The sequence below is a fragment of the Cygnus atratus genome, chromosome 2 (genome assembly GCF_013377495.2).
Source record: "Cygnus atratus isolate AKBS03 ecotype Queensland, Australia chromosome 2, CAtr_DNAZoo_HiC_assembly, whole genome shotgun sequence".
Taxonomy (NCBI): Eukaryota; Metazoa; Chordata; class Aves; order Anseriformes; family Anatidae; genus Cygnus; species Cygnus atratus.
Genome location: NC_066363.1, coordinates 139,555,479 through 139,575,765, shown reverse-complemented (window position 1 = coordinate 139,575,765; position 20,287 = coordinate 139,555,479). Strand labels below are relative to the sequence as shown.

Sequence of the window (20,287 nt, the reverse complement as noted above, 5' to 3'; positions counted from 1 at the left end):
AACGAATGACGGTTTAGTCAGTATTTTGCAGTTCTTTGAAAGTTCATATAGTTTTAAGACCCAAAAAGTATTGCTGCTACTTCAAGATTACTTTGTACTCATCTTTTCAGAATAGTTTCCAGAAGCCGACTTTTTCCCAAACTGCCTAAAAAAGGAAGTAAAATGTTTATTTTAAGAAGGTCATAGCAAGAGCATATTGTGGAAATACACATTCTATATAATCTAAAGGAGGTCTTTAGCTAGAGGTCATGAAAGAAAGAACACTGTAAATGCTAAGATGAAAGAGCTAATTCAGTTTCTCACTCTTTCATAATCTTCCACGTTCATCTGAACAATTCCCACCATTGTTCTCTGTCTTGGTTCTCATACAGGAGGGATAAAAGCATTGCAATAATTATTACCTCATAGAGCTCTAAGTAAAAATACATTAAAGTGTCTTAGGTGCAGAAATGCCACAGTAATAGAGGAATAAACATGCTGAATCCAGTTAAAAAGAAATACCAATGCAAACTTTTACTATACAACAGTATTTTTATTACTAACAAAGACAGTAATAACAAAACTACTGAACATGTATAAAGTTACCCGTTTGCAAACATAACTAAAAGAACGAAGGGTACTTAGTGTGCATTTTCACAGGGTTTTCTCACTGTCCTTCTCAGCAGCAAGAATATCAGATATTCTCAATGGGGAAAATGATGAAAGAAATAGCACATCCTATTTAAGGCAATAAATTACAAATATGAAAATGCACATGACAATATAAAGGTAAATACATTCAATTTTCAATGCGTGATCAATAAAACAAGTAACTCTGGTTTATCAGAACAGTATTTGCCGTTGACTCAGGACTTTTATGACCTTTGTGCCATGCAATTTTGCTTGATTGTTCAAAGCATCAGCATGAGTGCTGCACAAACTGGAACACAGTTCCTCCACACAATAACAAAATAAAGATAACAATTTAAGAGCAATGTTCCTCTTAGTAATCAAACACACGATGCTGAACAGTCTTACAAATTGCAGTGAAGTTTCAGTTTAGGAATCCTGGCTCCAAATCACCTCAAGTAATAAATGACATTGACTTCACTGGAGCCAGGATTTCTTTAGAGATGAATGATGAAACGCTTATGCACATCAGTATTACTTGCTCTGGAGCACCATTCTATCATAAGAAAGTATAAAAAAGGCTATCTGTATTAAGGCCTTCTTGAGTTAAAGAAAATATACTGCTGTAGCATATAGAAAATTAAACTTCGTAGAAAAGTTATTAAGGTCTTGTTTTATGTAAAATGTACTGTTAAACAAGCTTGCATCTTAGCTTATCTGCACCACAGTTTATTTTCTACAAGGTTTCTCTACAGATTTAAAAAAAGAGTTCAAGTTACTTGCATAGAAACAAAAGGAAGCATACGCTTTCACTGCAGTTCAGTAAAAAAACAACAAAAAACCAGACAACAAACATATACTTCAGATTCTGTCTTCCTTGACAGAGGATCTGAAGCATTTCCCTGCTTGGCACGATGCACTGGAACACCATACCAGGAGGGGCTCAAAGAAGCATTTTTCTGAAGTACAGCTGTATTCATGTGCTATTCTTATACAGGACGCCCACGTCTGACCAGTCTTGCGCCAAATGTGTAATGTATGGTGTATGTTTTATATAAAGATACAACCTGCTTTACTGTGAACTACATAAAATTGCCTGATCATCATAAAACTGTTGACCTCAGTAGTATCTAACGGAAGCATTATTAACTTTACCAAGTTTATACAATTAATACAAAACAGTAGTTCTAAATATTGACCTTATGCAGTCAGTTATTTACATAATTCATTTTTATGTACAAAATAAATCACTATGATTCCAGATTCCCTTTCATATTCAGTGTAGAAACTACCATAAAACAGTGCTATAATTGACACATCATGACAATTTATAAAGTTTATGCATCTCTTATTTTTAAGTGATAATGCTTTTTAATAGATAGTAAAAAAGAAAAAAATCCAAAACAAGTAAAAAGCTGAAAAATATCAAATATGCAGATGGAACTCGTATGCCTTGAAAAGTAACAGTGCTTTCATTGGATTATTTTAATACAGTTTATTAAAAAGCGTTCTTTATATTGGGAATAATATTTTTCATCTTTCTTAAATTATTGCTAGTCAATCCAGCTATATCCTATAGAACTTCCATTTCCATTATTCCTGGATGGGTATGAATATAGTACATTATTGCCAGTTGTCCCCACTACAAAACTTACATTTTTATAAGTGCAAAACAACGTGTGTCTGATTTTTAATAAGGCACAGAATATCTGTTATTTCCAGTGTAACAGAATCCATATCAGTTTTATTCATTGAAAGTGTTCAAATAAAAATCAGTCTTTCAAGGGTTTGAACTGTTTCCTGAATCCAACTCTTTTCTGGTGTCTGAAGCCGAGTAGACAAGTAGTGATATGGAGCCTGACTGTGAGACATCAGGTATTTGTGAACTGCTCCTTTGTAATGCAGGAGATTCAATAAAATCATTTTTAGGAGTTACTCTGTAAGTAATGAGAAATAAAACACAGTGAGTCAATTTTAAGCACAATTCACTAGACTGGAAAAAACTTTTTTTTTTTTTAAGCAACAAACTGACAACGTATCTTAGCTATTTTCCATTCAAGAGAAAACAGTACAATTTTGTATACTTCAAGCTTTTCTTTTTTCAGACTTGTCACCTTTCAAAAGGACTGTATTGCAGCCACAGATTTATTCAGGGTCACAGCTCAACAACACAAAAATATCCTTCAAGCTGAAGCTCCAGCACTCAACACTTAAAAGGAAAAAGAATCCTAAATAACAATAAAATAGCCCATATCATATTGTAAAGATACATGTCCCTAAGTTTGCAAGAATTACAGTACTCTTGACAGCTACTGACAGTTAATCGTACACTGATTTGTCAGAGAGAAAAAACAGGAATAGTAGCAATATATGTAAAACAAGTAAAAAAATGAGTTATGGAATCTTACCTTCCTTCACCTATTCTCTTCACACTCCCAGACAAGCTACTCATATCACATGTGCTATCTGCTTTGTTTCTTTTTTCCACCTGATCCACGGTCAGTTTAGAACCACATAAAATTTGATTTCCACTGTTTTCGCCTTCCTCAACTTTTTGGGCTGATGTTCCATCTGCCTCCTTCTCAGACGTCTCCGGAGACGTTTTAATCTCTGCAACAGTGTCTTGGCTTAAGTAATCATGATTAGTGATCGCTACTGCAGACGTTCCATGATTTGTTGTGCCACTCGTGCTAGTCCCCATTGACTTCGAAATTACTTTCAATCTGTGCGAACTCGATTTGTAGTGCTTCTTTTTATGTTTAACTTTGGAGTTGTGCCTCAAGAAAAATTCGCACGATTCTTGCAGTACTCTTCGACTCTCCCTGATTGGACTGAAAGAAAATACAAGCATATAACTGAATGATGAGGATAACCTCAGATAGAATGCATTATAGCTTGGTACACAAAAACATAAAAAGAAGAGCAAACAATGATGTGATCTGAGCTGGATGTTAATGAACATAAAGAAAATTATATATAAAAAGAGAGAAAAAATCTGATTGTAATGGCTTCAAAACAATTATGCCAGTGGAACAATTAAATAAAGCCGATTTCTACATTTCTTACTTCTGCAAGTAGGTCCAATGACTTCAGTAGTTTAATCATCTAAGAGAGGAAAGCAGGATTAGCTCATAAGCAGCTGTATTACCAAATTAACTTTATGTAATGTAAACCTTGTTCATGTGAAAAAAAACGGCAAGCATTATAAAAATGACTTCATTATTTTAAAATTCTTATAGCTGAAAGCAGTTAACATCTGAAATGCAAGAAAAATCCTACAGGAAATGGAAAAAGAGAGGAGAGGGAAAGGAAGCTATAAGCTCACCATCATGGAATGTAGATGTAAAATAAAAGGAGCTTAAGGACTGCATAAAGGGAAATTCAAAGAAATAAAAAGATCTTAAAATACATTATAATATATGAGTAACACAGATAATCTAAGAATGATTAATATCCTTCTGAAGGATCCAGCCTCATCCAATGAAGGAATAAAAAGGAAAAAAAATGACAGTTATGAGAAATGGAGATGACATCTGTAACCCGTTTAAAACCACAGATATACATTTACTAAAATTAAGTAATTAAACTGAATTACTCTGTCTCAGAATAAAAATAAGGGACAGTAATTTAATACAATAAAGCCTAGCTAAGGATGGGACAATGAAAATTAATTTTCAAATAAGATAAGCTTGACAAGATGAGAAAAACAGAGGATGTTGTTATTCCATGATAATAAACATAGCTCAGTGCTGAAAAAAGTCTGAATACATGAAAAGATCCAAGTTATTGGCTAAAGTTATCTTCCCTGATTTGACTGGAAACCAGATATTATCCAACGCTAAATACAACAGTATGTCTACAGCTCTGTGAAGAGAACAAATCAGCAGAGGAGAATATTTTTCTGTCTTCTGAGAACGTAGTCAAGTCATTGTGTATGCAAAACTTCCACAGACTTCAGTGGAACTTTTTGCTGGTGCCCATATGCAGCATTCAAACTTCAAGAGATAAAGGGCCCAAGGACAACGTTTTGATTACCTGAGACACATTTAAGAAAGGCCTGAAATCCAATATATTTACGTATACACTTTAAAAAACAAGAATAAAAATTGCTCTTACTCTCTTTTGCGGTTTCTGTTGAAGAAATTGGCCCATTCCGAACAGGTCTTTTTACTTCCCACCCAGAAGACTGGAGATATGCCAACAATTAGTGTCAGCAAATATTTCATCAGAAACAAAAATATTTCTGGTCTTGCTAGTGCCTTTGCCTAGAAGACAACAAAATTTAATAAATACAGAGAAGACATACTTGTTATTTTTTGAATGCAGAAAACCAAACAAATTATGTAAAAGAGAGACTTTCTCCTCATGGCTGCTCTTCTTTGCTGAGGCTTGTACTGTGGACAAATGCAAGACATGTACGGTCAAGTCGGATCTGGTTAATGTCTGCTTGCAGGCTACAGCTGGATACACAGAGAGGAGATTAGTTAGAAGGAAATATTTTCCTTTTAAATTGACAGGAAAGGTAATTTTAGGGGTAATAGTTTTTGTAACCGTGTTCTTCAGAGATGGTTTGTATGGATGAGATTCATCCCTTCAGCTTAAAAGAAACAGCGGGTGGATGAGCTGGGAGTTAATCAGGTTAGACAGGGAGCTGCAGGGAACAACATAGCTGTTTTCTGTTTATTGCAAAATTAATCCACCTATTTGCAGAACAGGATCATAAGAGCCGAGCCATTTAACTCTGTAACAGACTATCTCCTCCTCCTAGGCTGCAAATTTAATTTATGTTACCTGGCTTACCTGCCAATCCTATCTACAAAAATCAGCATTTTTGTTAGCCACGTAGCCTTAGCTACTTAAGCTGAAGTTTGTTTCTATTTGGTTCTGTTCTGATCGACGTATCATGGCTCAGGGAAGCCACGGCCAAGCACGCCACTTTAAGCTACCGTACAGCTCTAACAGCACACGCTGTTTGTCATACGGACAGAGCCCAGTAAGTACAGCTTTGTGTAAACTTGTTGTTGCTATTTACTCTTTCCAGTAGGTTAAAGACTGAGGATACAGGCTCTGTGCGCCTTATTATGCTAAGATTGTATATCTAAGCACTACAGAACAAGTTGGTTTTGTTTGTTTGTTGATAAAGTGAATAAAAGCCTTATTTTCAACCTTGTTTAATTTGAGCCATCTAAGTTGAAATGGAGCTCAATGCGAAACTTCCTGAAGTGCACTTGTTAATGAAACGTTAATGGAAGCACAAAATAGCCAAGAAGCCTGTGAGCTCTGATGTTCAGTTTACACCAAGTTCAATACAAAGGATATAGAGGATGCTTAAGAACGTGGAAGGATCAAGCCTCCCCCCCCCCAATGCTTGTGTTTACATTCCTCGTTTCGATGACAGGTTATTGCAGTAAAAACAAAGATGGTATGTACAAAACAATGAAAGATAACACGAGAAACCTGTAGTTGCCTTAGTGATGGTTTCCCCTTTTATATTTGTTCTTAAATGGAATGTCACAAACCACGAATTACTTAAAATTGCAGAGAATTTTATGTATTTAAAAAGATTTAAGAGATTTACATAAGGTTCAGAGTACTGGCTATGGGGCAGCTTTACTTACTTTAAAAGCCTTTTGAAGGAAGTTTTGTTTAGGAAAGAAAAAGAGTCTTATGTGAACATCTCTGCAATTTAAAGCAGTTTTATTTTTTAAAAGATTTCTTCACATTATTGAAAATTAGCCTGGAAGTGACAGCTATCATGGAAAAAATATACTGGAAATTTGTTTTGTAGTTTCAAGTGCTTTACAGTTCTATACTTCAACAAAAAAAAAAAAAGATGAAAATGAAAATCTATGGTTATAAACAACAATTTAAATCCAATTTTCAAGATCCATTTTTTTCAACTTCAATTGAAATTGATGTGAATTTACCTTAGGTACTGAAATACAGAACTAGGCATCCAAATACAGAGTGACTGCTTTTAGGAAAAGACACTGTGAAAAACAATCCCTGTCCCCAGCATTACTCATGGCATGAAGTTCGAATAATCCCATTACAGCTGTGAGTTGGAATTGCTGAGTGAAATCAATTTGTTTAGAAGAAAATTTCAGCGGAAAATATGATACCACCAATTTTAACTTAAAAAGCAACTGATCATTGCATGTTCTTGAACTGTTTACTTAACATGAAAATAATTTATTAAACTACACTGCAAGATATAGCAACGTATAAGGGGTTTTTGCTAATTAACTTATCAGTATTACGTACAAAGGAAACTGCTACTTGCCTGATAAGGACAAGGGATATGGTACTGGTCACAGTGGTCGAACACCCAAGTCGTTTCCCAGGTCTTCCGGTTCACCAGCTCATAGACATAGCACCCGAGAAGTGCCACAAGTGGCACCAAGTACAAGCCACTAAAAACTCCAATTCGAATCATGAATTTCTTTAGCTTCTCTTGGTTTCTGCCATCATGCTGGATGACTTGCCGCACATGATTTAAAGAGATAATACCAGCTAAAAGAAGAGAGAGACCGAAAAAAACACAAAGGCATAACGGCAGAAGCACAAAGTACAGAGAGGCATCCACATCGTAGAGACCCACAAAGCAAACTCCACTGATATTGTCCCCTTCCACTTTGTTCATGGCAAGAAGCATAATGGTTAGAAAGCCGGGTATTCCCCACGCAACGGCATGGAACCACATAGCCTTCTGTGCGATAGCTTCACAGCTCCATTTTCTTCCTGCTGCGAGGAACCAGGTGATGGTAAGAATCACCCACCAAATGGTTCCTGCCATAGTGAAAAAGTACAAAACCATGAAAAGGACAGTACAGGCTTTGTTTTGGGAGCCGAGAACAACTGTTTCCCCAATTTCTAGCTTATCATCTGCCTTGTTACAGGCAGTTCTATTCCCAAGCAGAAATCCAATGAAGTACATTAGAGACACTATGCTGTAACAGACCGAGTAATAAATGATTGGCCTCTCTGGGTACCTAAACCTTTTAACATCAATCAGGAAAGTCAGGAATGTGAAAAGCGTAGCACAAAGACAAAAGATTGAAACTATTCCAATGAAGCTTTTTGCAACATCCAATTCGTAATTTTTGAAGTACATATTGGGACATGGGGGTGCACACTGATCGATGCCTAGAAACTTGTAGCCTTGTCCATTGGAAGTGTGGAGGTGTCGGGGACACCAGAATCCATAATCCCTTCGCGTCTGTCCTGGGGTCTTCTGAGTTCCGTGTGCGTTTGTGGTTACAGGAGCAGTGGCAGGAGCAGCCTCGTCACAATTGACTAGTCTAGATAAATTAACAGAAGAGGAAATATCTTAATACCCCTCATTATCAACTACAGTTATTTCTTACTGAAAAAAATGAAGTGAAAAATCTGATTCTAAGTACTATGAAATTTTATAGATAATGCAAAATGTGCATTATATGAAAAATCTCAGTGGTATTTTTAAAAAACATAGAATCACAGAATGGTTTGGGTTGGAAGGGACCCTAAAGCCCACCCAGTTCCAGCCCCCTGCCATGGGCAGGGACACCTCCCACCAGACCAGGTTGCCCAAAGCCCCATCCAGCCTGGCCTTGAGCACCTCCAGGGATGGGGCATCCACAGCTTCTCTGGGCAGCCTGTGCCAGGGCCTCACCACCCTCTGAGAGAAGAATTTCTTCCGAATATATAAACCTACCCTATTTTAGTTTAAGGCTTATTCCCCCTTGCCCTATCCCTACACCCCCTGACCAAGAGTCCCTCCCCAGCCTTCCTGTAGCCCCCTTTAGGCACTGGAAGGCCGCTGCAAGGTCTGCCCGGGGCCTTCTCTTCTCCAGGCTGAACAACCCCAGCTCCCTCAGCCTGTCCTCACAGGAGAGGTGCTCCAGCCCTCTGAGCATCCTCGTGGCCCTCCTCTAGACTTGTTCTAATACATCCAAACAGAGCAATGTATTTTCAGTTTAGAAGGCTAATCAAACACAGCTATTTAACTGTCGTTGTCTGTTGTTTTGTTGCTTACGAAATGCTTTACTCAAACTGCAATTGTTCTTTTATAGTCTTAATCCACACTATTTCTTTAATATTAATATATAATATTTATAGTAGATTTTATCTGGATAGACTGGTGGAGGGACAGCAAACGATCTTGTCAAAATGCAAGCTTCAATCAAAGAACAAAGACTGCTCACAGTATCTAGAATTAACTGATGACTAGTGTGTGATGGTGACGATTATGATTTTGTGTTATAATGATATTTCATTGTCAACAGCAATAAAAAGACAAAGCTAAAAACATAAGCATTGCAAAAAAATCAGTGTTTTAAAAGTTCATTTAGAAATTGCTTAAGACTCAATTGTTCAAAGATTTAATTGGACAAAATATGAGGGTTTTTTTATGATTAATATAGGATTAGCAATGTTAGACAGATCTTCGATTATTCGAGTGTAACTCAGGTAAGCATTTATTCAAAACGGGATTTATGTTAATATGCATTCTGAGTTTAGGCACGTATTTGAAAATAGCAAGTTTTGCATTCTAGCTTTTAAAGCGAGATTCTGTTATCCCCAAACATTCTTTGTCAAACGCTATTGTAGGGGCATGTCTGCAAGGAATGCACTGACCTTACACATCAGCACACTTTTTCCCCTCCATGTCAATTTGGAAGCTCAGCTTGAGCTAAAAAGCCTTAAGTTCTTTGTTTCTCTGCATTACTGTGTTGGCCAAATAAAGCCAGACTAATAATTACGAAAACTGATTCCGAAGCAGATTCTTTCATTAACTGTGGGCCAGACCAGCAAGAATATCAGAACAGCGCAAACTTTAGTCACCCATGTCTTAACAGTCATTATGCATGTTTGTAAGAATATGAGCGTGAATCTCAGAATTGCAACTGAATCTGAAGCCCATCCTCATGCCAGCTCCTCTTCTGCTGTTTTCAGAATATCCTGTGTTACTTGGCCTTCCCTGTGTCATCAATTGGGCAGACATCATTTCCCACATGAACAATGTAGGGCCATCTTCAGTAAATGCTAGCAGTAATATAATATTTTAAAGCTGCAATGACTCCTGCAAGAAGTGGAATTTGATTTGAAATGTCATTTGGAATATATATTGAATCAATGGATTAGCTTGTAATTTTCCCAATTTTTCAAACCAATTCTGGAAGACTTTTGTGCACAAGTCTCAATTTTTGTGCAGAGAAAAAGGGAAATAGAGTTAATGCCATATATCTGTCATATGCGTTTCAATACGGATTTCTACCAAGAATCATGGCACAGGGCTACTGTCCCAGCTCTGCCTCAGTCCCATCATGGAGCAGCAACTGCATGGGGGCTAGAAACATGACCTGTTAAGTTTCCACTCCTTGCTCCTTTCTCATACTTTTTGCCCTGATGCAGTTAAGAACACTTGGCATATAACATTTATAAGTATCTTCAGTTGAAGGTCAGAATCTCAAAATGATTAAACCAGAGTTGTTTAAGTCATTCCCGTTTTATATATGACGACTCTCTTTTCGCCAAATGTAATATAAACTGTCCTTTCTCTGGAACAAAGACCTGAACAACTGTGAGAAAAAGGTGCAATCACTGGAAATGTGACTTTTGCCATGCAGTACAGGAAAAGTAATACAAGACTGAATTTGCACATGCAAGTAATTAGGAATAACATAAGGCTTCTACTATTTAATGCTGTGTGCACTCAAATACAGAATATTTTAGATACCGTTATTTTATGAACAATTATTTATAAAAACCCTGTAAAGTACTGTTATTATCCCTAGTACAGAGATCAGAAAGCAGTGACATCTGTGCTGTAACACTTATTATTTTAAAGTTAATAATTTTAATAATTTAAATTTTAAAATAATTTACTAATTTAAATATATGTGACCATTTTAATAATGAAAAAGTAACATATAAGAATAGTCCTATGCATAAGCACTGCAGGGTCACCAACAACACGGAAGGTACAGCAAGCTGATTTTTAGCATCCTGTCTCCAATTTTCAACTCGGTCTGGGTTAATTACGGTACATTTGAAAAATATCACCTCTGCCACTTATCACATGAAAAATACCCCACCTGTTACATTCCAGCTCTTCAGGCCATGCGATTCCAAAAGTGTCAATCAACGGCTTGCAGTCAGAATACACTTTCTCACAGAGGTTTCGGCAAGGATGAATCACATGAACTTGCTCCAGGCAGGCAGGAACAAATGCTTTGCACAGAAATGTGTGGACGTCTGGTGAACAGTGGAGATTCATAAGAGTAAGAAAAGGCTTCGGGAAAGAAAAAAGCTTTGATTAGTATTTTTTAAAATGTAATTCAAGACAGTAAAATTATTTTTTATCACTATGGCTCATATTTCTTCTCCTAGAGGTTTGAAAAGATAGAGAACACTGTCCAGCAGTTGTGAAAGAGCAAAACCTGGTGGTTTGAGTGTTGAGGAACCACTCCTGGGCTGCACTGGCTCTTCCAGAACAGTCCCTACTCTGAGATCTTAGTCCATCTGTAATTATTTAAATTTGATTTTTCTTATTAGTGTTAGAAATCTGACAGCAATCATTAAAGTCCAAGATTTTTTTTTTTTTAAAAAGAGGTGGGGTGTAAAATACTAAGTTTCTATTTTGGCTATTCAGCTTCTAAATATGCAGGCTGAGATTTTTAAAGATATCCTTGTACTTTCTGTTGAAATTACGTTTTCAGTCCATTGTGTTGTATTCATCATCTTCCCTCAGGCTATAGAATTTGCTGTGTTTTTCTTCTTATATATATATATATTTATTATTAATGCAGTCCAAATACGTTTAGAAGTGAGCAATAATGATATTTCAAGATCTCCACAACTGAGAACTTTTCTACCTGTATTACTGGATGCTAGACAATGAACTACTGATGAGTATTCCTAGTGGAGAGTTCACAGAATGAAATGTAATGCAATTTTCCTATCCCTTGTTCACTCAGTCCATTACTCACAGTCAGAGAGGCCTTTAGAGAAAAAAAAAGAAATCTTTCTCTGCATTTTACTAACTTTATTGCTAGGGTAAATGACTTTAGCCAAACCATACCACGGGTATAAACTTCAGGCAAACCAATAGCTGTCAGTCATTTTTCCACCTGCTGTGCTGCTGTAAGGCCAGCACGGTCAAGGAAGCAAGCGAGAATACACCAGCAGCACCCTCAGATGGGCTCTGGTGCTTGTAAGGGATTTTGTACTCTGGTACTTGGAACCAGCAGCAACAAGGCAGGTCGAGAGCAGCTGGCTGGGCACGTGCATGTTCAAAGGCTCCGATCTCTTCATCCTTTAATAAATCCCCGTATCCCGGTCTGCTGTTTGCTCTGCCTTCCCTGCAACACCAGGCAAAGCTCCTGATCCGGCTCATTAGGTAAAGCCAGGTCGTTTAAATAACCCTCTGGGGCAGCAGGGATTAACCGAGGGCTGCGGGCGAAACGGGTCTGCAGGATCCCGTCAGCCTAAGCACCTTGCAGGTAGGCTTTTTGATGAGACACTGCCTATTTCGGGAAAAAGGAATCCCTGTATCACGTGTAAATAGTCAAATTCATGCGTTTCAGGAAAGCTGAAACAGTATTGAACATACTTTGACACGTGCTGGTAAATAGGGACGCTGCACAAAATTTTCAAAGTATGCAGAACTTTCAGTAAAAATGAAATGACCACTAAGAATTTTATTTAATGCTTTGCCACTAACAGCTCCATATCTCAATTAGTCTGAATTCTTCAAGCAGGGACCGGTAAAGGAAGGATTAACCTCTGAGTCCGGAACAGCATCCTTAATTTTGTCAGCTTTTAAGTATCCCAAATACATCCACACCCACGTACCAAGACCAAGTCTTACCGCTGGGCATGCAGTTGAAAAGGAAAGACGTCGATAAATAACTTCCCCTTCAGGTGGGATACCTCGGTAATGAGCACAGGAATGGGGAGGTGGGGGTAAGATAAGGCAAGGTAAGGGTGACAGAAAAACATTTTATGGAAAAAAAATAAAAATGTTGGCACTACGCTTAGAGGACTGACTGCAAGCTGCATGTGCAGCTGTCCTTACAGTACGGGCACCTGATCCCTCACCTGGATGACTGCTCTGCAGCTGCCTTCCCAGGAAGGCGACTTGAGGATTTCAGGACAAGGAAAGGTGCTTCCTAAAATGCTACACTGCCTCAGATGAAAAAAGTAGTCAGCCGTTAGCCCTAAATGAATTACATTTCCTTTGCACTGTCGTGGTGTTCATACTTTTCAGTTACTTTTTTTTTTGTTGTTCAAATATCTGATTTACGTTAGCTCTGCTCTTCCTTGCACTTCGGATAAAATAAAGACAATAGCTTGAGTGATCGTACAGAAATTGAGTTTACATTTGATGTCAACTCCTGGGGAAATTGTCTTGTTATTAATTCTTCCTTTTTATCTCCTCACAGTTCATCTCAGTTGATATAAAACAAAATTAATTTTGCAGAGCAAGTTTTAGGGTGTCAGTCCAGAGCTTTTGCAGACTTCGGTAAAACAGCAATATTTTCTCTAGAGGCAGGAAATTTAAAAAATGGTATTCATATTTATAAAATCAATGTTGTCTACAGAAATATTTTACCTTCTATTTTAATTAGCAATTATTTTAGATATTTTTCAACATAATAAATAAGGTGACAGTCTAAGTAAGCTCACGATACAGAAAGCGAGCATAAAGAAAGCTGTGTCTGGTTAAAAAGTCAGGATTTGAGACCAACCTCAGCCACGCTAACAACTTCTGTTATACGAAACGATTCCAAAGCTAGAACACCACGGCAATCACTGCGCCATTAATAATGCTGCGTATTACAGGCAGATAATGGCAAGTGAAAACTTGATTGCTGGAGTTTTACTACAGCATGTTGTCTTTGGCTACTGTGGTTTAAGGAACAGGTTTTGTTCCAAAGCAAAACTGTCCCAACAGATAAATACAGAAACGCCAGATTAGAGGAAGAAGAAAGCTATGCTCAGCCTGCAAGGTAATCGGAGCCAAAATCCAAGGGCTTGGCTGACGAGAGTAATTGTTCTTACAGTATCTTTCTGCTTGTCTAAAATATTTACATTTTGACACCTGGAAGTGCGAACACAAGTAGAGAGCAGGAAGTGTGGTGTTCTCAACACTCGGCAGAGACCGAGTCAGACAAACGTGTATTTAGCTGGGTACCCCGACCTGGCAGCACGGTGAGCATCGCGGGACGAGCCGGCATCCCTCGGTGCTCCTGATATATGTATGCTACATTAGCATAACACCGTTTTAAATCTTGATTTCTGTCCCTTTCATAATATGCACCGCCCTGGTCACGTCTGAACTCACATTTCCCCAGAACAAGCCACAGTGATCACAAAGGCTCTGTGCTGAGCGACTGATACAAGATCAGGGCCACTCACATAAATAGTCACCTACCATCTCCTTGCCCAGCCGCATCACAAGACCCTTCTACAACTCTTCAGTAAATTCTGTTGTCTTCATTCCCTGTCCATCCCTTTCTCTGGCCACGCATGAATGAGTTGTGTATCAGAGGTTTCCGTACAGGTGGCTGGGCGACCACTCTAGCCATTTCTTTGCTATGGGACCGAACTATCGTCTAAGATTTCACACCCTACATTGTGGGGGAAAAAACTACAAAAAAAAAAAAAAAAAAAACCACACATTTATTTATTCCTACTTTTCTTCCCGTTCTTTATACAGGCATTAAAAAAGAAAGTCCCCTTTGGGTTACCAGTGTGGTTTATTCAAAAACCTGTAGCATATGACCACGTCAAAGCCTTATTGAAAATCAAAGTATAATATACTGGCTGAGCCACCTTCTCCAACAAATCTGTGGATTACAAAGAACTCCAACAGATTTTGTTGGCCATAAGTTCCCCCAACCAAAAAACCTCTACAAAATGTAAAATAAAACCCTTTGCCCCACGCACAAACAAACGGGATTTGTAAAGTACAGATTTATTTTTAGAAATTGCCTACATTTACCATTTGAGAGCAACAGAAGAGGTGGCAAACTGCACTTGGAACTCTGTTTTCAATTAGGTATCTTTAAATGTGGGCTTCGTGTCCAGCCAGTAGTTTTGGAAATGCTGCATTATAGAAAATAATAGGTCTGCATTTCCTCACGGACCATGAAAGCAAAATCTCACCAAAACCAGGAGAAGTATTTGCTCCTCCTGCTGGATAATATGTAAGCAAAAAGGTTAAAACCAAGACCAGAAGCTCCCCCAAAATAAGAGCTGGTTGCCTCAGGGCTGTGTTACCATACCTAGCAATAGCCACCGTTGTCCTGTCACATGGAGGACAGAGATGAAAACCTGCAGATTTGGCGACAGCAGTGCGAAAACAGAGTGAAACAAAGCTGTTTGAAAACTAAGAACAGAGCCTCACAAGGCCAATGTAAGTCCTGAAATAGAAATTGTCATCTTCCTGCCTATGGGAAACAAAACCCAGTAAATACGAGGCAAAATAAAATACGCTAACAGTATACCAAAACAAAAAAAACAAACCACCAAACCACCTAATAACTAGCAGAAAGCAACTGTAGAGCCAAAGATGATGTAGTCTGTAATGTCCCCAAGTAAGAGTAGTGGGAAAACTAAGGACTGCAATGCAAACTTTTCCACTGCATCGTCAGTGCAAGAATCTAAGCACAGAACTGCTGTGAAGCTCATGTGTATTCACTGTGGGAAACGAGTAAGGTCAAGCAATCAAAGACCAGAACATCACTACTGACAAGAGGAATATCCTCAGCACTGAACAAAACACCACCTAGCTTAGCACTGGGCTCTTTAAGGAGGCATGTCTGTATCCCATTTTCTCCAGAGGGAAAGCCAGCCTGTCTCAGTACTCCAGCTATGGTGTGGCCCTGCAGACAGGAACACAAGTGAGATGCATGAAAACAAATGGTACGGCGTGGAGAATAAGTGCCCAGGTGCAAACAGGCTCTTAAACATATTTTGCCAGTAAATAAATTGCAGCTTTCAACTCCACGTTAATCTCAAGACCATGAAGCTTTCCTGTTTTGTGCTTGGCAGGCTTAGAAAACCAAGATGTAACAGAAACAAAGCTCAATACTCCAGGAAGATGCTGCAGGTGAAGATGACTTCGTTCCATCTCATCTCAGTTTTTCCCTAGAGAAAAGGATTAGCAGTAACTACTACATCACCTCTGGTAATGTATGTCAAAATGAGTGAAAATGCTCTCCTGTACTTCAATCAATGTCACAGAAATATTTGATACAAAAAAATGGTAGATGGAAAATACCAAGGACTTTGTTAAAATCAGCTCTTGTAAATCTGAACTGGCAAGAACAAGTATTTTTGAGTTGCGGATAAGCAGAGGTGAGAGCCCTTGCTCAGCTATTTGGAGCCAGTTACGTAAAACTAACAGCCCACTCTCCTCATCGCTGAGGTTTAGCTACCAAGTTAAGTAAGTTAACTGAGCTAAATGTATTAACACTGAGGTTAATGAAGTTAAAACAATGAGACACTGTCTCAGCATTAAACAATGGCACCTGTTTCGTGGTTTGATGTGAATCCTGCACTCCAAAGCACCAGCATTGTAACCTTACTCCTCACAGCATTGCATATGTCAATTGTGGAAGCAAACATGGGCTTAAATCTGAATTTCTGTTATCTTAGCACTCTGGGTGACCCATATTCCTACCTGTATTAAGGGTGTACTTTGCTATTCATAAAACCATTCACCTGCTTTTCAGAAAATCTGCAAAAGTTTGTTATGGGTAACAATTTACAGTATCAGATTCAAACAACTACTGTCTAGTAAGTGCCATTACAGACTTAAAGTACAACCTCAAAATCTAAACACATTTTACCTATACACCTTAATATGAAGTGTCGGAAATACGGCCACCATCAACCACTGCAATTATAAATGCACCAGTCTCGAAAAAATAGGCAGTGAGCACTCTTCATACTCAGAGCTATACTACCAATTAATCTGCAATACCCCCAGCTACTTTTATAAGCAGCTCTTTCAGTTAAGAAGAGTGAAACATATATGGCACGGTCGATTTAATCCTACACTGTTGTTTCAATAGAGTTATTCTGGGCTGGATGCAAGCAAGATCAGCATCATGCCCAGGGAAACTAATGGCATCGCACCATTCTTTGTGTTTATACAACTGCTCATGGCTGCACAGTGAACCGGCTGCCAAGAATCTGATTCCTTGTTTGTGCGCAATTAAGGCACGACAAATAAACGTTCCAACACATGAAACTAAATGAAGGGTGAAATTTGCAAGTCAGATTAGATTCAAAGCAGAGCTGAGAAGAGACTAAGCTCATGTTCAAAGCGATACAAGTAACTCTTCTATGACAAACGTTTTTTTGGAACTAAAATTCGCTGACAGGAATATAGTAGTTTAGATATTAACATAAATACATTTAATATGCATCATTAAATTGTGCCAATTTGATGGAGGTAATAAACATTAAAATAAAAGTCAAATCTGTGTGCTTTCAATAAGCTGCCTTTAAAGCATTGCTCTCTGCAGCTTGCGAAATAGAATTAAGGCAAATACAAGTCAGGTTTAATTGAAAAGCTTGTAAAACCTTTTCTAAACTAAATTGGTTCAGACGTTACAAATATAAGAATGAAATCTTTTGTCAGAGTTGAAAGCAGGTTACCCTAGTTGTTTACAAGAGACAAGTCATTTAAATTTCCTACCCAAGGACAATCTGGTTCAAGAAGCTAAGAAAAAAACAAAGGAAAAATGTAACAATGGCTCAGGAACTGACGGGCAAGCAGCTGAGAAGCCCGTGCAGGGCAGACCCTATCCTGTGCAGCTGCTCAGTGAGCCAGATCACTCACCTGAGCGCTCAGCGTGGCTCCACTGAAAGCACGAGCGTAGTTGCTAACCCTTTGTCACCACTGTCCCTCCATACGAAATATATTTAATACATAACCTGGTCGTGAGCCTTCCGAGCCGTTCACAGTGGATGGGATCATTAACCAGAAACCCGAGCAGCGTAAGTACAAAGCACAAGGGGGGAAGGCTTTCAAAGGTCGGTAGGGCAGCACAACGCCCACCTAAAAACCCACCCCACCGGGCACTAAACTTACCACTGACACTGAGGGTGTACGTGGACATGGACACCAGAAGATCAAGCAGGCTGTTCTGCTTTTACCTCTATGGGTTGCTAGTTCTGGGTTGCTAAGTCGCTAGTTTTTCATTAACTAGCAACTACAGAATCTCTTTATGCAGCAGGACAACTTATTTCCATGTCTTCCCTTTAAGTATTTAAGATAAAAATACATACGTCCCTATACATATTAGCTGTAACAAAGCCTAGAAACAATACGAATGGAAATATTACATCTCACTAGAAGAAGTTACTATGAAACAAAGTTCCGGTGCTTTCCAAAACAGCTTATTAGCAAAATTCACTGCATTTTGTGGTTCTAACCTAAATTATAGCTTGACCTGAATTATAGGCATTACAGCCTCTGCTATTTACAATACAAAATAAATATTAGAGAGTTTTCCTGAGCATAGCTCAACTATTTATGCACAGCTTTCAATTATATATGGCTTTATCTCCGTCTATACTATACATAGCATAGAAGATGAAAACAAGTTAACTGATGGAAAGTATACCGCAGCCCTCAAACGTCTCAAGTCTAGACTACAGCAAAGGAGACCTCCACTACATCTGGACTGTGGTATCAGAAACATCTCAAAACATTCTGAAATCCTTCATGCATTTGCCATGCGTTAGAGGAGTAAACAGATTTAGTACTGAACTTTTAAATACAGGACACAGTTTAGAAGATTACCGGTAAGAGTTGATGGACTGTGTGTTATCTAGAAGGTGGCTCCTCATTCAGAGGGAATTCCAGCAGAAGTAGTGATTGCTCTGGTTCCAAAACAGTCGGACCAGATTCACGTTTTCCCCTCTGAGGAGAGCGATGAACCTCAGCAGAACAGCACCACCCAAACGCAGAAGAGCAGTAACCCTGCAGCACACCTTCTTCCCTGCTTACTTGACACAAACTACAGCAGGAGCCTCTCAGTTATGACAGCTGTGATGTTCAAGCACTCTTCTTGCAGTCCTTGGGACACCAAGTAAAGAAATGAAGAGACAGATTTCACAAGTGGGACGAGTACCACAGTAACCTGCGATGCTGACTCTGAGTCACCAGACCTCTCCTCCCGCAAGACATTCACCTCCCCTTCTCTGCACCCAAGCCACGCCAACACATTCGATGCCCCTTATCACAGAATCATCAGGATGGCAAGAAAGCCACTTCTGTGGATGTAAAGGCAACGTAACCAGCTGTGGTGGTTGTACCGTGCTAGGCAGCTGAACACCACAACCGCTCTCTCACTCCCCCTCCTTAGATGAGGAGGGGAAGAAGTAAAGGCAAGAACAACTCACGGGTTGAGATAAGGATGATTTAATTAAAGGGAAAAGAAATTATTAAGGAAAGATTATTATTAACTAAACAATTTAACTAAAGGGAAAAAAAAGGGAAAGGGGAAAAGGGAGGGGGAAAGGGAAAAACAAATCAAAACAAGTAAAGGCTGTGTGGAAGTGCAGAGGAAAGAAATTACTTTTTACTTCCCACAAATGAGCGATGCTTGACCACGTCCTTGAGGCAGGGCCTCAACGCACGTAGCCGGTGTTCGGGAGGAGGACAGACATTTTCGCAATGAGAGCCCACCCCTCCCCTCTTCTTCCTTTTTCCACCTTTTGTTGCTGAGTGTGGCATCATACGGTATGGAAGATCCCTCTGGTTGGTTTAGGTCAGCTGCCCTGGTGATGTTTCTTTTCTCACTTTTTGCCCGCCCCCTAGGAGGGTTAGAGAGAGTCCTGATGCTGTGCCAGCACTGCTCAGCAGCAGACACAACCCTGGTGTGATACCACTCCTGTTCTAGCTACAAGTGCAGAGCACAGCACTGTAAGGGCTGCTGCAGGGAAAGTTAACATCCCAGCCAGACCCCGTACACCAGCTCTGCAGAGGCCCAGCCACCTACCACTTCTCCACGCCTGCTGAGCCCAGCCAGGAACACAGTTATATGGCGTAACAGCACAGACACCGAGCCTCAGCTAATAAACCCTACCAGACCTAAGCTGTTCTTACACCCAGCAGGAACTGGTTGTCCCTGCACAGCCCTGCTGGAGCTGGAAGAAATGGGAAGTACGGCAGAGGCACAAACTAATTTTGCGAGGAGTTTCGCAGGGCTCAAAGCTGACCCTGTGAGAGCTCTGCGTGGAGCCACGCTGCTGCTTGCATCAAGTCTTTCCGTCTTCGTAAATCTGGGCTTGTCCCGCCTAACCAGTACAATAGCATGGCACTGACACTGTATATGAAAAGGAAAGTCTGGATTACGAAGATAGTTCCCATGAATGACCTCGGCCTCGCAGATCCCACACAACGAGAAGTAACCACGAGTTGATTTCCTTCCCATGTGTCACAGGAAGAAGACGCAGCTTGTCCCATGGCCAGAGTCAGTGCCTCGACGTACGACCTACTGGAAACACGAGAAGCAGAAGCCAGAGGAAGCACTGCTGGTGGCGAGGTACCTACGTGCAGCCTGATGGGCTTTAAATGCAATAACTCAGCCATCCGACTCGTGCAGCCCAGACTGAGGTCATCTGTTACATCGCAGCAAAGCGAAGGGATTAGTGAAAGTTTGCAGGGATT

The 20,287-nt window shown here is 39.4% G+C and overlaps 1 protein-coding gene across 1 annotated transcript in view; it reads right to left on the bottom strand.

Annotated features, from left to right (window-relative positions):
- Positions 1-511: 511 nt before the first annotated feature.
- Positions 512-20,287, bottom strand: part of FZD6 (frizzled class receptor 6) — a 28,526-nt gene continuing 8,750 nt past the window's right edge. The window contains exons 3-7 of the mRNA XM_035546163.1: positions 10,689-10,885; positions 6,893-7,910; positions 4,726-4,874; positions 3,018-3,440; positions 512-2,546 (exon numbers count right to left, since the gene is read on the bottom strand). Of these exons, the coding sequence (XP_035402056.1) occupies positions 2,390-2,546; positions 3,018-3,440; positions 4,726-4,874; positions 6,893-7,910; positions 10,689-10,885 (1,944 nt within the window). The 3' untranslated portion in view covers positions 512-2,389. The remainder of the gene's footprint in view (positions 2,547-3,017; positions 3,441-4,725; positions 4,875-6,892; positions 7,911-10,688; positions 10,886-20,287) is intronic.